The sequence below is a fragment of the Rhinatrema bivittatum genome, chromosome 16 (assembly GCF_901001135.1).
Source record: "Rhinatrema bivittatum chromosome 16, aRhiBiv1.1, whole genome shotgun sequence".
In the NCBI taxonomy this organism is placed as follows: Eukaryota; Metazoa; Chordata; class Amphibia; order Gymnophiona; family Rhinatrematidae; genus Rhinatrema; species Rhinatrema bivittatum.
Window position 1 is genome coordinate 2,380,225 of NC_042630.1, and position 18,533 is coordinate 2,398,757.

Below are 18,533 nucleotides of genomic sequence, written 5' to 3' on the forward strand. Positions count from 1 at the left end.
TGTGAGATGCTTACCCTGCCACTGCCTGTACTATCCATGTTCTGTGTGTGTGTGAGATGCTTACCCTGCCACTGCCTGTACTATCCATGTTCTGTGTGTGTGTGAGACGCTTACCCTGCCACTGCCTGTACTATCCATGTTCTGTGTGTGTGTGAGATGCTTACCCTGCCACTGCCTGTACTTTCCATGTTCTGTGTGTGTGTGAGACGCTTACCCTGCCACTGCCTGTACTATCCATGTTCTGTGTGTGTGTGAGATGCTTACCCTGCCACTGCTTGTACTATCCATGTTCTGTGTGTGTGTGAGACGCTTACCCTGCCACTGCCTGTACTATCCATGTTCTGTGTGTGTGTGAGACGCTTACCCTGCCACTGCCTGTACTTTCCATGTTCTGTGTGTGTGTGTGTGTGTTCGTGCACGTGCAGAGCTGGCACTGCAGCTTCCCATGCTGGAACTGTACTAGGAAGATTGCTCCATCCCAATCATTTCTGCCAAATTCCCCATTTTCTGTATTTTGCACAGGACTGTGGTATGAAAATTCTAACAAATCTGAAGATAAAGAAATGTGATTGGCTCACGCCTTTTCAGAGGGGACCTATGGGACCAATGATTAGATATCATCATCCTGCAGGAGGTTACCCTCGTCCAGGTAAAACTAACTACCTGCATATCATCTACCTGTAAAATGCACACAGACATTTCCAAAGAGGAGAATATGCCTGAGGGTCACATGAAGCAGGAGTCCACTTGCTCATTTGAATCAGATGCTGAACTGGTCAACAAGTAAAAACCCTGCTCAATGGACTAAGTAACTGGTATTATTACCTCCTTATCCTTAACCAATTTCTCAGCTAACTAGATTTGCATCAGAAGATCCACTTTAGCTGGACGGTTTATCTGGCTACATTTTGGTGTTGGCCATATGAATTATTTCAGGTGAGCAGTCAAATTAAGGCAGATAGCACTGAAATTCCCATCTGAATGCAAAGACAAAAACCCAACTCAGGATTGTCACTGACCCTGTCCCTTTTATAACTGCATTTCTCTGCCTTGCAAATAAACTCACACACATTTACCCTACATAGGAGAGAGGGAGTATTTTTACCTTGTTATATTTATCTGGCTATCTTCTGAAATTAACCTGATACAGTAAATATTTTGAAAATCAAATACAAACTGTGTATTATACACCCACCATGGGAGAAACAGGACACTCAGAGCCATGGACACCTCAGTCAGGCACTGACTGTGTATTATACACCCACCATGGGGGAAACAGGACACTCAGAGCCATGGACACCTCAATCAGACACTGACTGTGTATTATATACCCACCATGGGGGAAACAGGACACTCAGAGCCATGGACACCTCAGTCAGGCACTGACTGTGTATTATACACCCACCATGGGGGAAACAGGACACTCAGAGCCATGGACACCTCAATCAGACACTGACTGTGTATTATACACCCACCATGGGAGAAACAGGACACTCAGAGTCATGGACACCTCAATCAGGCACTGACTGTGTATTATACACCCACCATGGGGAGAAACAGGACACTCAGAGCCATGGACACCTCAATCAGGCACTGACTGTGTATTATACACCCACCATGGGGGAAACAGGACACTCAGAGCCATGGACACCTCAATCAGGCACTGACTGTGTATTATACACCCACCATAGGGGGAAACAGGACCCTCAGAGCCATGGACACCTCAATCAGGCACTGACTGTGTATTATACACCCACCATGGGAGAAACAGGACACTCAGAGCCATGGACACCTCAGTCAGGCACTGACTGTGTATTATACACCCACCATGGGAGAAACAGGACACTCAGAGCCATGGACACCTCAATCACATACTGACTGTGTATTATACACCCACCATAGGGGAAACAGGACACTCATAAGAAACACAAGAAATTGCCATACTGGGTCAGACCAAGGGTCCATCAAGCCCAGCATCCTGTTTCCAACAGTGGCCAATTCAGGCCACATGTAACTGGCAAGTACCCAAACACTAAGTCTATTCCATGTTACTGATGCTAGTAATAGCAGTGGCTATTTTCTAAGTCAACTTATTATTTATTTATTTATTTTTAGATTTTTATATACCGGTGTTCCTATATGAAATAAAGATCACATCGGTTTACATTGAAACAGAACATGAAAATTGCCAAAAGGCATTACATAGAACAAGGTTATGAAACTTGGAACAGTGTACATAAGTTCAAAATTTAACAATAACTTGATTAATAGCTTGTAATAGACTTCTCTTCCAAGAACTTATCCAACCCTTTTTAAACCCAGCTACACTAACTGTACTAATCACATCATTTGGCAACAAATTCCAGTGTGTTGAGTGAAAAAGAAATTTTCTCCGATTAGTTTTAAATGTGCTACATGTTAACTTCATAGTCTGCCCCCTGGACCTTCTATTATCTGAAAGAGTAACTAACCAATTCACATTTACCCATTCTAGACCTCTCATAATTTTAAAGGCTATCATATCCCCCCTCAGCCGTCTCTTCTCCAAGCTGAACAGCCCTAACCTCTTTAGTCTTTCCTCATAGGGGAGCTGTTCCTTCCCCTTTATAATTTTGGTTGCTCTTCTCTGTACCTTCTCCATCACAATTATATCTTTTTTGAGATGCGGTGACCAGAATTGTACACAGTATTTAAGGCGTGACCTCACCATGGAGCGATACAGAGGCATTATGACATTTTCCATTTTATTTACCATTCCCTTCCTAATAATTCCCAACATTCTGTTTGCTTTTTTGACTGCCGCAGCACACTGAGCCGACAATTTCAATGTGTTATCCACTATGACACCTAGATCTCTTTCTTGGGTTGTAGCACCTAATATGGAACCTAACATTGTGTAACTAAAGCATGGGTTATTTTTCCCTATATGCATCACCTTGCACTTACCCACATTAAATTTCATCTGCCATTTGGATGCCCAATTTTCCAGCCTTGCAAGGTCTTCCTGCAATTTATCACAATCCACTTGTAATTTAACTACTCTGAATAATTTTGTATTATCTGCAAATTTGATTACCTCACTCGTCGTATTCCTTTCCAGATCATTTATAAATATATTGAAAAGCACCGGTCCTAGTACAGATCCCTGAGGCACTCCACTGTTTATCCGTTTCCACTGAGAAAATTGATGATTTAATCCTACTCTCTGTTTCCTGTTTTTTAACCAGTTTATAACCCATGAGAGGACATCGCCTCCTATCCCATGACTTTTTAGTTTTCTTAGAAGCCTCTCATGAGGGACTTTGTCAAACGCCTTCTGAAAATCCAAGTACACTACATCTACCGGTTCACCTTTATCCACATGTTTATTAACCCCTTCAAAAAAGTGAAGCAGATTTGTGAGGCAAGACTTCCCTTGGGTAAAGCCATGCTGACTTTGTTCTATTAAACCATGTCTTTCTATATGTTCTGTGATTTTGATGTTTAGAACACTTTCCACTATTTTTCCTGGCACTGAAGTCAGGTTCACTGGTCTGTAGTTTCCTGATCACCCCTGGAGCCCTTTTTAAATATTGGGGTTACATTGGCCACCTTCCAGTCTTCAGGTACAATGGATGATTTTAATGATAGGTTACAAATGTTAACTAATAGATCTGAAATTAAATTTTTGAGTTCCTTCAAAACCCTGGGATGTAAACCATCTGGTCCAGGTGATTTACTACTCTTCAGTTTATCAATAAGGTCTACCACATCTTCTGGGTTAACTGTGATTTGGCTCAGTTCATCTGAATCATTACCCATGAAAATCTTCTCCGGAGCGGGTATCTCCCCAACATCCTCTTCAGTAAACACCGAAGCAAAGAAATTGTTTAATCTTTCCGCAATGGCCTTCTCTTCTCTAAGTGCCTCTTTACTACCTTGATCATCTAATGGTCCAACTGACTCCCTCACAGGCTTTCTGCTTCGGATATATTTAAAAAAGGTTTTTACTGTGAGTTTTTGCCTCTACAGCCAACTTCTTTTCAAATTCTCTCTTAGCCTGTCTTATCAATGTCTTACATTTAACTTGCCAATGCTTGTGCTTTATCCTACTTTCTTCTGTTGGATCCTTCTTCCAATTTTTGAATGAAGATCTTCTGGCTAAAATAGCCTCTTTCACCTCACCTTTTATCAATGCCGGTAATCCATTTTGCCTTCCTTCCACCTTTCTTAATGTGTGGAATACATCTGGACTGTGCTTCTAGGATGGTATTTTTTAACAATGTCCACGCCTCTTGCACACTTTTTACCTTTGTAGCTACTCCTTTCAGTTTTTTTCTAACAATTTTTCTAATTTTCTCAAAGTTTCCCTTTTGAAAGCTTAGCGCTAGAGCCGTGGATTTACTCACTATCCCCCTTCTGGTCATTAATTCAAATTTGATCATATTATGATCACTATTGCCAAGCAGCTCCACCACCATTACCTCTCTCACAAAATCCTGTGCTCCACTGAGAATTAGATCTAAAACTGCTCCCTCTCTTGTCTGTTCCTGAACCAATTGCTCCGTAAAACTGTCATTTATTCCAACCAGGAACGTTATCTCTCTAGTGTGTCCCAATGATACATTTACCTAGTCAATATTGGAGTATTTGAAATCACCCATTATTACTAAACTTCCAGTTTGGTTAGCTTCCCTAATTTCTCTTAGCATTTCACTGTCCGTCTTACCATCTTGACCAGGTGGATGGTAGTATACTCCTATCACTATAGTCTTCCCAACACAGAAGGGATTTCTACCCATAAAGATTCAATTGTGCATTTAGTCTCATGCAGGATGTTGATCCTGTTGGACTCTATGCTATCCAGGACATAAAGCGCTACACCACCTCCCTTGTAGAGATGTGAATCGTGTGATTGATCGTCTTAACAATCGATTTCGGCTGGGAGGGGGAGGGAATCGGATCGTCGCAGTTTGGGTTTTTTAAATATCGTGTAAATCGAAAACCGGCACACTAAAACATCCCTAAAACCCACCCCGACCCTTTAAAATAAATCCCCCACCCTCCCGAACCCCCCCAAAATGCCTTAAATTACCTGGGGTCCAGAGGAAGGGTCCTGGTGTGATCTTTTACTCTCGGACCTCCGTGCGTTGTAGAAATGGCGCCGGCGCTACCTTTGACCTGTCATATGACAGGTCAAAGGTAGCGCCGGCGCCATTTTGTTGTTTTGTCCCCCGACGTCAGGAGCGTAGGAGATCGCTCCCGGATCCCCGCTGGACCCCTAGGGACTTTTGGCCAGCTTGGGGGGGCCTCCTGACCCCCACAAGACTTGCCAAAAGTCCAGCGGGGGTCCGGGAGCAATCTCCTACCGTGATCGATTTTCCTGTATGGAAAAACGATTCGACTGCAAGAGGTCGTTCCGGACCCCCAGGGACTTTTGGCCAGCTTGGGGGGGCCTCCTGACCCTCACAAGACTTGCCAAAAGTCCAGCGGGGGTCCGGAACGACCTCCTGCAGTCGAATCGTGTTGCCATACGGCCGGCGCCATTCAGGAGGCCCCCCCAAGCTGGCCAAAAGTCCCTGGGGGTCCAGCGGGGGTCCAGAATGACCTCCTGCAGTCGAATCATTTTTCCGTACGGAAAAACGATCGCGGTAGGAGATCGCTCCCGGACCCCCGCTGGACTTTTGGCAAGTCTTGTGGGGGTCAGGAGGCCCCCCCAAGCTGGCCAAAAGTTCCTGGGGGTCCAGTGGGGGTCCGGGAGCGATCTCCTATGCTCCTGACGTCAGGGGACAAAACAACAAAATGGAGCCGGCGCTACCTTTGACCTGTCATATGACAGGTCAAAGGTAGCGCCGGCGCCATTTCTACAACGCACGGAGGTCCGAGAGTAAAAGATCACACCGGGACCCTTCCTCTGGACCTCAGGTAATTTAAGGCATTTTGGGGGGGGTTCGGGAAGGTGGGGGATTTATTTTAAAGGGTCGGGGTGGGTTTTAGGGTTGTTATAGTGTGCCGGTTTTCCCACCCTCCCCCTTCCCCTCCCCCTTCCCCCGATTTACGATTTTTTGACGATAAATCGGGGGAATTGTTATTGTATCGCGGCTCTAACGATTTTTGACGATTTAAAATATATCGACGATATTTTAAATCGTCAAAAAACGATTCACTTCCCTACTCCCTTGTGCTCCTCTCTGTCATTGCGATATAATTTGTACCCCAGTATAGCACTGTCCCATTGGTTATCCTCCTTCCACCATGTCTCTGAGATGCCAATTAAGTCTATGTCATCATTCACTGCTATACATTCTAATTCTCCCATCTTACTTCTTAGACTTCTGGCATTAGCATACAAACATTTCAAAGTTTGTTTTTTGTTTGTATTTTCATTCTGCTTTTTAATTGATAGGGATAAGTTAGAAACTTTTAGCTCAGGTGAGTTTTTAGTTACAGGCATTTGGACTACTTTTCTTATTATTGGAACCTCACTGTCGGGATGCCCTAATTCTAATGCATCATTAGTATCCTTTGAAGATACCTCTCTCCGAACCATGCGCTGCTGAGCGACTGTCGGCTTTCCCCTTTGTTCTAGTTTAAAAGCTGCTCTATCTCCTTTTTAAAGGTTAGCGCCAGCAGTCTGGTTCCACCCTGGTTAAGGTGGAGCCCATCCCTTCGGAAGAGACTCCCCCTTCCCCAAAAGGTTCCCCAGTTCCTAACAAAACTGAATCCCTCTTCCTTGCACCATCGTCTCATCCACGCATTGAGACTCCGGAGCTCTGCCTGCCTCTGGTGACCTGCGCGTGGAACAGGGAGCATTTCAGAGAATGCTACCCTGGAGATTCTGGATTTAATCTTTCTACCTAAGAGCCTAAATTTGGCTTCCAGAACCTCCCTCCCACATTTTCCTATGTCATTGGTGCCCACATGTACCACGACAGCAGGCTCCTCCCCAGCACTATCTAAAATCCTATCTTGGTGACGCGTGAGGTCCGCCACCTTCGCACCAGGCAGGCAAGTTACCAGGCGATCCTCACGCCCACCCGCCACCCAGCTGTCTACATTCCTAATAATCGAATCACCAACTATGACGGCCATCCTAACCCTTCCCTTCTGGGCAGTAGGCCTTGGGGAGATATCCTTGGGGTGAAAGGACAATGCACCACCTGGAGAGCAGGTCCTTGCTACAGGATCCTTTCCTGCTGCACCCAGTTGATGCTCTCCAATCATGAGACCTCTTCTTCCAAGGCAGCTCCAGGGCTTCCAGTCTGAAGTTGGCTACTATGTCCCTGAAGGTCTCATCTCTGTTTGCCTCAGCTCCTCCAGATCTGCCACTCTAGCCTCCAGAGATTGGACTCATTGTCTGAGAGCCAGGAGCTCTTTGCATCGCATGCACATGTACAACTTCTCATCAGTGGGTGAAAAATCATACATGTGACACTCGATGCAAAAGACTGGGAAGCCCCCCTCTTGCTGCTGTACTGCTGCCTTCATCTCAAATTTGTTCAGTTCCTACTTAAGTTTTAGGTTGCTATGGGAGTAGGAATGTGTCTAATTAGGGTCCTTTAAATGTATTAGTGTATTCACTATGGGGCGGATTTTAAAAAGCATTTACTCGAGCAAAACTGGTTTTTGCTCTAGTAAATACACTTTACTCAAGTAAGTGGGCTTTTCAAAATTGCTACAATATATGCCATTGAATTGTCCATAGGATTTACTCAAGTAAGTGAACTTTACTCGAGTAAATAGCTTTTGAAAATTGCTACGATAGTATGTCACATTTACATGCGTAACTCCTTTGAAAATGACCCCCTATATATCTGGTAGTGGCCTACAAGGGAATGATCAAACTCTCAATAAGGTGTAGGTAATTTGTGAAGTTTAAAGGCTGATTTTTTTTAAAATGTGAAAGTGGCACCTGCCTATAAACTAAAGGATGAGCTAGGGGTGGATGGGAGAAGGGTGGGAGGGTTGCAAATTACAAACACACTAACTTCTTTTTATTAGCTGCCTTATTGACTATTTAAACAAAAACACTCTTCTGTTTATTAGCTGCCTTACTGGCTATTTAAAAACACAAACATACAAACACACTAAATAATATACCCCAATAGTTTACTTCTCCCCAATACTTTAAAAAAAATTGCCAAGCAGAACTTACTTATTCATTTCAGCTACCATTATGATGATCCTCTCCTCTCTTGCTCTCACTCAGAGCCATGGACACCTCAGTCAGGCACTGATTGTGAACTATAGACCAAACAATGGGGGAAACAGGACGCTCAGAGCCATGAAATCAGTTATGAAATGATTATTAATACAGAAAAGATATTGAGAGGATCACTCTCACATTCACTGTTTTCTCTCTCCCTTCCCTTTCCTCTCTCTCTTGATCTCTCTCACTCTCCACTGATTTTAGGATCATATCCTCACTGCATTTTCCTTAACATATTCCTTCATAAAATGTTGTCTTAAGCAGTTTTCCCTCCCTGAATAATTGTTAATCATTTCTTCTCTTTCTCCTCTCCTGCTTGGTGTGTATCCTGTGCTAGGAGAGGGATCACAGGTGTAATCTGTTATGAAAGTCTTCATGCCCGGGCTATGTGTCATGAGCTTTTATTTTAATTACTTTAGAGCTCATTCAACCAAATAGCAGAATTGAAGGTATGGATGGCACTCTAGAGTCAACTGTTTCAGAGGAAGACTCTGAGCCATTGCCAGCACCTGTACAAGAAGATAAGGTTCGCCAGGATTTCCCAGAAAGCTGGCTCTGGGATCTGCTTCCTATAAAGTGAGTGATTTGCAGGAAACAAACAAAACAAATGTAAAAATGTTGGTGCTAATGTCATGAACTGCACTACACATCATGAAATATTTTCTAATCCTGGGTAATGTCACTGTCTCTTCAAAATGATTTTTATAACAGTTTAGCACAAGTCTAGAGATAATTTTCAATAGCTTCTTTAACAATTAAAATAACCATATGTAAAATTCACATATGGGAGAAAGACTTAGAGGCAAGGACACCTCAATCAGGAACCAAATGTGTACTACAGACCCACCATGGGGGAAACAGGACACTAAGAGCCTTGGATGCTTCAATCAGACACTGACTGTGTATTATACACCCACCATGGGAGAAACAGGACACTCAGAGCCATGGACACCTCAATCAGGCACTGACTGTGTATTATACACCCACCATGGGGGAAACAGGACACTCAGAGCCATGGACACCTCAATCAGGCACTGACTGTGTATTATACATCCACCATGGGGGAAACAGGACACTCAGAGCCATGGACACCTCAATCAGACACTGACTGTGTATTATACACCCACCATGGGAGAAACAGGACACTCAGAGCCATGGACACCTCAATCAGGCACTGACTGTGTATTATACACCCACCATGGGGGAAACAGGACACTCAGAGCCATGGACACCTCAATCAGGCACTGACTGTGTATTATACACCCACCATGGGGGAAACAGGACACTCAGAGCCATGGACACCTCAATCAGGCACTGACTGTGTATTATACACCCACCTTGGGGGAAACAGGACACTCAGAGCCATGGACACCTCAATCAGGCACTGTCTGTGTATTATACACCCACCATGGGGGAAACAGGACACTCAGAGCCATGGACACCTCAATCAGACACTGACTGTGTATTATACACCCACCATGGGAGAAACAGGACACTCAGAGCCATGGACACCTCAATCAGGCACTGACTGTGTATTATACACCCACCATGGGGGAAACAGGACACTCAGAGCCATGGACACCTCAATCAGTCACTGACTGTGTATTATACACCCACCATGGGAGAAACAGGACACTCAGAGCCATGGACACCTCAATCAGACACTGACTGTGTATTATACACCCACCATGGGAGAAACAGGACACTCAGAGCCATGGACACCTCAATCAGGCACTGATTGTGTAGTGTGTATTATACATGCACCATGGGGCAAACAGGATATTGATAACAGGAATCTGAAGTGGACCATAATCTCATCATATTTTGTTTTGACGATTGTGCGGTATTATATTTAATATTTTTTTCATTACTTACAGCTCATCTGGGATTTTGAATCAGCCAGTCACAGTCCCTGACAGCATCACGGAGTGGGAGGCCTCTATGTTCTGCTCAGCAGATATCGGGTTTGGGCTTTCACCAACAGCATCTCTCACAGTCTTTAAAGCCTTCTTTGTGGATCTGAAGCTTCCATACTCCTTGGTCCGAGGGGAGACCGTCTCTGTGACAGGCACTGTGTTCAACTACCTGTCGAACTGCATCAGGGTAAGGAAGAGGATGTGACCTGGTGGTCACAGAACTAGACTATCGCAGTACCCAGATGAGCCTACCCTGTGTGTCAGAGGATAGGATGGAATGCTGTAGGATGTAGACTTTTCAGATGTCCTGTTTCAATTGTTTTTTCCACCCTCACAATCTAAAGCTATCTTTCTGTGTCTGGAATCTTCCTCAGGATCACTCAGCACTCAGGTGTCCTCCCAGATCCCTTTCTCTGTTTCACATGTTTTTATGTCTTCATAGGTTGAAGTGAAACTGGCTGAATCTGCAGACTTCCAGCTGGCGCCGTGCTTGTCCTGCGAGTACAGCAGCTGTCTGGGAGCCAGCGAAAGCAAAACCTTTGCCTGGAATGTGACCCCTACCAAACTGGGTGAGGACATTGGACGATGCTATCATGGCAAGAAGAAGCTGGATTTAGGGATGCGTTTATGGCCAAGAATCCATTCCAGTGCTGGTTATGATGGCTCGCTGACTTCTAGGAAAGAATGAAAGAGCCTGTGCATCTCTCCTGCATCTTCAGCTTCCTTTTCAATAGTTTTTAATAGGAACTCAGAAGGTACCAGCTTTCCCCTGGTACCAGCCTCTCGTGCTGTCACAGAGCTGTTTGATCTGTGGTTTTCTCCCTGCCTCCGCCACCAAGGTCCTCTGGTATTTATCCCAGGCATATGCTGAATCATTTTTTATTTATATTCTCCCTTGTGACACTTAGCGGTTTTCATTAGATACTATAGGTATTTCCCCATCTCCAGAAGGCTTACAAACTAAGCAATTATACTAAATTTTTCCATACAAAGAATGGGAGAAAATGTTTAGTAAACAGGCCCCAAGTTTGTACTGGAGGCAATGGAGGATAAAGTGACTTAGCCAAAGTCATAAGGAGTATCAGTGAGATCTAAGCCCTGGATTCCCCAGTCTGCTGCCTGCTGCTCTAACCACTAGGCCACTCCTCGAATTCTGGTATTGTTTTGGCTCCCATAACCTCTGCTGGAAACCTGTTCGGTATCAACTACCCTCTCAGCAGAAAGGGATTTTCTCACATTTCTTTGCAGCTTCCCTCTCTCCAGTTTCATAACAACCTCTTGCCCTTGGGCTTTTCATCGTATGGAAAATGCTTCCTTCTGCTCATTTATTGATGCCTTCTAGATATTTGGTAGACGAGTTTCAAAGTGATGTGCGCAGGTCGTAATTGTTTTCCTTGTACTAATTAGTGGTCTGCTGATGATCTCCCCTCCTTTTTAGCCACATTTTCATGGGGAAGGGATTAGCACGTGCAGATGACATTTCTAACTCTACTCCCACAAAAAGAGAAGGGGCAAACATCTGGAGGCACTTTCCATCCATGGCATATTTGGACAGGAAAGTGCCAGCACACTTTGCCCCAATCTAAACAGTTTGAAAATTTCCCTCTCAAATGTTCATCTCGTATCTCCCTGTCCCCTCTTTCTTCTGGAGAGGACATCCATAGGTCCCTCGGTCTCTGTCTTTGATTTATAGCACCTGCCATGCACCTCTATTGGACTTCTACCTTGTCAATGTCCTTCTGGACATGTGGGCTCCAGGTCTGAATACAATACACATGGTGGGCTCTCACCAGAGGACTCTACACAGGTCAGATTGCTTCCATATTTCTATTTCTACTTCCTGTTGCTCAACCAATTTCTCACCAGGTTTATCATTTTTCTTCCAGCCCCCAGACTGGCTCTAGCTTCTCACCACTCTCCTGTCTTCTGCACTCCTCTACTCCCTTATAGAAATCACTGAGGTATTCCCTTTGTGGGAGAAGGTTGCCCAGGATCCTGTAATGCATTGGCTTCAAGATGCTGCCCTATTCTACCCTTCCAGTACTTTGTGCACCACTGATGTTAAACTAACAAGTCTGCAGTTTCCAATTCCTCCTTGTTCCACCCGTGTGGAGAGGTGCTACCTCCTCTCTTCTCCGGTTTCACGTGATGAGCTGATCAGAGCTGTATTCGGGGATGTAATCATCAATGGCCTTGGCCACGTCTGCTTTCAGCTGTGCCAGTCCCATGAATACCTACCGCTCAGTAAATAGTAATGTCTTCATGCCACAGTCCCTTTTCTCCTCCTTGCCTTTGGTCCATCGCCCTTCTTTGAGCATTGCCTATCCAGTGCAGCAAAACGTCGTTGCCAAGGACCTGCTCTGGCTGACTGCCAGCCTGTTAGGATTGGCCACACAGCCCGGCACTTTCAATGTCCTATGGTCCACACATCCATTCCCCCTGTATACTTGTCTCATCCTAAGTAATTCTCATGGCCACTGTGGCTCCATTCTACCATGGGTCCTCTACCTGAGTCATCTGTGGAACAATATCTCCATTCTGTGGCCCCTTTAGATATTTATTTACAGGCATTTATATTCTGCATTACCTAAGTAAAAGGTCCAAGCAGATTACAACAACTTAAACATCAAATATCCAAAAATGCATTCAAACACAGAATATGCAACAACCAATTAAAATGTAACCCACAAATCAGTTAGACAATGGCATATAAACAAAATCAACAAATTTAAACGTTTAAAGGCAAAAATAGAAAGTGAAAACTCTTTCACGTCAACCTTTTAGCTCAGTAAAAAAGAAAGACTGCAAGGGAATTAAAGGAAAGGAAAGCAATCAAGACACTTCCCGAAGTCCTTGAGTACAACGGAAAACTTCAAATTTCTTCCTGAAATTCAGGTACTTGACCTCCTCCCTAGCAGCCTGTGTGAAGGTTTTCCAGATCCTTGGCCCGGCTCTGTGTTTGGGCCAGGCACCTCTCCTCAAGTGAGGGAATGGACCCCCAGCACCTCCCCCAGGGCACATAACAGATGTGAAGTGAGGGAATGGACCCCCAGCATCTCCCCCAGGGCACATAACAGATGAGAAGTGAGGGAATGGACCCCCAGCATCTCCCCCAGGGCACATAACAGATGTGAAGTTAGCTAAGGCTTCAGATGGCTCACCTTCCATCTATTTCTGTAGGCTACAGGGAGATAATTTAAAAGGCTCTGCAAATGTGGACTGATGTGATTCAGCAAACTGTAACCCTGCAACCAGCCCGGCTGCAGCCTTCTGGGGCAGCTGAAGTGCCTGGAGGAGTTACTTTGACAGGAATGGGTAACCAAGTTGCAAAGGACAATGCCTCACAGTGCCAAAGGCTGCACCTCACTACAACTGCCCAAATCTGACCCCCACCTGTACAAGTAAATAAAGCTGTGTAATATCAGGCATTGGGGAATGGCATGCCCACAAGGGCTTGGCTGCTCTTTCTAGATCATAGACATTAACTTCCAATGGCTTTAATTCAGGTTTACCAAAACTTTTCAATGGTAGGGCCACATAACATGCAATTGGAGGAGTAGCCTAGTGGTTCGAGCAGCGGGCTCTGCACCAGGAGACCAGCGTTCGAGTTCCACTGTCGCTCCTTGTGACCTTGGGCAAATCACTTTACCCTCCACTGCCTCAGGTTCAAACTTAGATTGTAAGCCCTCTGGGGATAGGGAAATACCTGAATGTAATCCGCTGTGAAATCTCATCCTTTACCTCTAGTTCTAAGTTCCTACAAAGTTAGCCTTGTTATTTTATACCCACTTGTTTGATGTAATTTTCCAATATTGGTTCTGTGTAAACCAAAGTGGTATGTACTAGTACATGAAGTCCGGTATATAAAAGCCTTTAAATAAATAAAATAAATAAATAAAAGCGGAATACAAAAAAAAATATCCCCCTTGGAGTTTCCATGGGGACGTGGGAGGAATAGATCTGGCCCTTGGGATGATTAGGAATGCTCTCAGAGATGTAACAGATTCTGTCATAATATTTGCAGATGTTTCAACAAATTGCCAAACCTACACCCTTAGGAAACCTGCCCCCCCTGTATGAGCGTGGCTCTCCATCCTCTCTCCACTGTCCCAGGCTTGCTTGCTCATTCCTCATCTCTGTGCCTTTATGAACTTCCACTGCTGGGGCCTGACCTCCATGCCAGCGGCTGACTTCATGCTCATGGCTCCGGCAGGCTCTTCTCCCATCTCATCCGCCTTTCTGCCACCACCTGTGGGCTGGATGCAGGTTTGGGAGGGAAAAGCGTGATGGGAGCACAAAACAAGCTCTCAGGCCACATCCAGCCAAGGCGGGATAGGTTGGAGCTCCAAGGGTTGAAAGGTAAACCTTTCCTTAAGGCTGTAAATCTGACAAATTTTTCCAAGCCTCCAAATATGAGACCCAGACCAGCTAACAAAATGGTTTATATATATATATATATATATATTTTTTTTTTTTTTTTTGTGTGATCCCTTTGATTTTCTCTTTCTTTTTCCTTACATAAGGTGAGCTGAACTTTACAGTGACCACCGAAGCTGTGAGCACCACAGAGCTCTGTGGAGATGAAATCCCTACAGTCCCCAAAACAGGAAAGAGGGACACACTGATCAAAGGTCTGCTCGTTCAGGTCAGTCCTTTCAGCTGACCATCCTCCTCACAGCACAAAAGAAAGATTGTGAAGAACCTCAGTGCCATAGCAGATCCTGCACACTTACAGCAATAAAATGTACAGAAAAAAGAGATTAGAGAGAGAGAGCAGAATAAGAGACATAAAATTATGATCCAACCTTTTCATTCACATTGTATTTTATTCACATGAGAACATTTCAATATTATGATAGCTACTTCTACTTATCCTGCCACTATTAATCTAAGTAAATACTGAGCTGCTGCTGTGCTGTTCATCATTAGAACACACCTGTCCCCACCACACCCCTATTCAGGACACACACTGAAACATGTAAAGCATGAATACAGTGGCAAACAAAAAAAGAAAGAACCACAACCTGTCTTGTTACCGTAAACACAAAAAAACAAAAAGACTCAGGATCTAAATCTTCAAAACTGTATGCACCCGATGTGCTGATAATTGTATTTAAAGTTTTTGATAAGACCGCATCAGCAAGCCAGACAACGGCAGTAGGATAACTTGCCATCCGGACTACTCGTCATTTGCGGCGTTGTTGTCAATTAAATGAAAGTCTGTATTCATGCATATGTGACATCTGTTCCCTGGCTTGCTGATGCGGTCTTATCAAAAACTTTAAATACAAATAGCATGAACAGCTGAAGAGCAGATCTTCATCAGATCCTCATGCAGAGATCCCATTTATTTATTTGTTTATTTTTATATACCATCTATCTGACAAACAATCAAGATGGTGCACATCGTGGTAGTATAGTATAAATCAAAAATATGAATCTGGTAACCATTTTAAAATTTAACATATGAGAAACTAATAGTAAATACACGGCTAAAATTAAAATGACTTTAAATAAAATAACAAAATTTAAGAATATAAAACAATGTTATAATATAATTCGAATATTAACTTTAAAATTGCCATAATAAAACAAATATACATAAAGTATGAATATAGCGCAGACAGCTGAAGAGCAGATCTTTATCAGAGCCTGGTGCAGGCATCACACTGATACACATAAAGCATGAATACAGCACGGACAGCTGAAGGGCAGATTTTCATCAGAGCTCCATGCAGGCATCACACTGATACCCAGAGAGGACAATTTTTTCAAAGTTAGTTACCCCAGTTAATAGTGATTTAGCTGGGGGAAATTGGCTATTTGAAAATGTCTTTCACCTACTTCACAGATAGTATGCACAGAGGCACAATGTGCATCCTTTTAGCCAGTTTCAGGGGAGGCTTTTGCAGGCTATTGGAAAATAATGCACACAGATTTCATTTTCAGGTCCACATGCATTATTTTAGAAATTTTACCTGCACAGCAATCTGGTTTGACTTTGCCTCGTGGCAGTTTTCTCAGGGATCATATTTCCCTTTGAAAGTTAGCTACAAGCTACACTGCTACAAAAAGTGCCTGTAGACCTTTCCCCTAGATGCACAGCTTGAAAGTCATCCCCCCAAACCAGGGCTCCAAACCAGTTAAAAATAACCAGAGAGCTAAGAAGACCAAATGTGGAAGCAGGCATGATTCGCGACTGCTTAGGCCTTTCCAATGACTGCCATTTAGATGCCATTTACTGTCTTGGTAAATTGGAAAATGTGCCATTGATAGAATGGTGCAGCCATCTTACATAAGAAGATAAGAAGTGCCCTGCTGGCACAGACCAGCATCCTGTCTCCCTCAGTGCCCTGTCCAGGTCACTAAGAACTACCCAGCAGCTCCTAAAAAGTAATTCTATTTCTTGTTACTTCCTATAGGCAATTATCACAGGATTAGTGTGTGTGGCACTGCGTGCAATAGCTTTTTTACAAAATAAAAAAAAATTATGCAGATTTTTTTTTATTGTAATCCTTTGCCTTTCTTTTCCATCTTACCCCACAGCCTGAAGGTGTCCTGGAGGAGAAAACTCACAGTTCCCTGCTCTGTAATGGAGGTAGGGACAGTTCCTTATAATGAAGTCATGGGAAAAGGGAAATGGACAGAGTTGAGGCAATAGAGGGGAATCGGCTGTTGCCGGCTGAATGTAAAATTCAGGACCATGGACAGCTCAAGCCAAAGAAATGTCTCCTCTCCGACTCTAAATATTAATATTCAAGACCTTGGAAAGTTCAGAGCCCTTGTTCTGATATTCAGGACCATGGACAGCCCAAGGAGATGCAGGGAATCTGTTTTCTATTGGAGAGGTGTCTCTATTTCTTTAGATTATATTTATCGACCTTTCACAATTTTGCATGGCATTTCCTTCTCTATTTACTCTCTTCCAGTGGAATCAGATTGCCCAGTGCACAAGTCAATCATTGAAATTTGAACAGACAGGAAACATCACAATTCTGCCATTCACAGTGTTCTAAATTCCCTAAATGTTCATCAAACGATCTCTCTGGTCTTGCTCCAGCTTTGTTTTTATATTGTGTGCGTCTGCTGTATATACATTTTATTATTATTATTATTATTACTATTTTGGCATTTTAGCTTCTGAACAGGTTTCCCTAGAGCTTCCTTCGAACGTGGTGGAGGGATCAGCAAGAGCCATGGTTTCTGTGACAGGTAAGACTCTCGCCCTTTCTACCAGAGGAAAGCTGTACATCAGCTGCTGCCCATCTCAGAAGCAGCACTGCCAATGTCTGTGCAGTCTTGCTTAGGTCACCTTAGTGCTTACAGATATTCCCCCAAATCTGATGAAATATGAGGCAGGGAAGAGAACATTTGTTCACCATTAATTCATAATTATTCACCAGCATTTGAGAAAGTGACTGTGTTTATTTCTATTCACTTGCAGACAAAATGTTTGCAGAGCTTTCATTAAAGGGAGATGGATAGACATCTGCATGGGCAGGCAGACAAACAGACATATGTACCCAAGCACAGAGACTCAAAAACACACACATTTACAAAAGATACCCACTCACATACACACAGACAACCACACTCACATGCACAGAGACCGATGGACATATACAACAAATACACACCACATGCACACAGACACACACACCACATACACTCTCACATGCACAGAGACAGACACACTCACTGATATGTACATGTACAACATATACATGTATGTACACAGGCACACACACATTCACTCACATGCACAGAGACAGACATACTCACTGATATGCACACATACAACATATACATGTATGTACACAGGCACACACACAAATTCACTCACATGCACACAGACATACTCACTTATATGCACACATACAACATATACATGTATGTACACAGGCAAACACACACACATTCACTCACATGCACAGAGACAGACATACTCACTGATATGCACACATACAACATATACATGTATGTACACAGGCATACACACATATTCACTCACATGCACACAGACACACACTGATATGCAGACATACAACATATACATGTATGTACACAGGCAACCACACAAATTCACTCACATGCACACTGATATGCACACATACAACATATACATGTATGTACACAGGCAAACACATTCACATGCACACATACAACATATACATGTATGTACACAGACACATACACACACACACACATTCATTCACATGCACACAGACACATTCAAGTACACTCTGTGATCTTTTCTTGGGTGTTTTCATCTTTCAGACTAGTTCACTGCAATCTGAGAAAAAGCAAATAGAACCTTATTCACTTCTTCACCTTTTCCTATTTCATTCTCTACCTTTTCCCTTAATCCTTCAGCTGATCTCATGGGCAGATCCCTGAACAATATGGAGCAACTCATAGCCATGCCATAT

The 18,533-nt window shown here is 43.6% G+C and overlaps 1 protein-coding gene across 1 annotated transcript in view; it reads left to right on the forward strand.

Moving 5' to 3' along the window:
- Positions 1-18,533, forward strand: part of LOC115078384 — a 187,186-nt gene that overhangs the window by 153,898 nt on the left and 14,755 nt on the right. Inside the window, exons 56-63 of the mRNA XM_029581292.1 lie at positions 523-649; positions 8,608-8,764; positions 10,066-10,291; positions 10,547-10,673; positions 14,628-14,749; positions 16,651-16,702; positions 17,242-17,316; positions 18,478-18,533. The exon at positions 18,478-18,533 is cut by the window's right edge and continues 121 nt beyond it. Coding sequence (XP_029437152.1) covers positions 523-649; positions 8,608-8,764; positions 10,066-10,291; positions 10,547-10,673; positions 14,628-14,749; positions 16,651-16,702; positions 17,242-17,316; positions 18,478-18,533 — 942 coding nt within the window. The remainder of the gene's footprint in view (positions 1-522; positions 650-8,607; positions 8,765-10,065; positions 10,292-10,546; positions 10,674-14,627; positions 14,750-16,650; positions 16,703-17,241; positions 17,317-18,477) is intronic.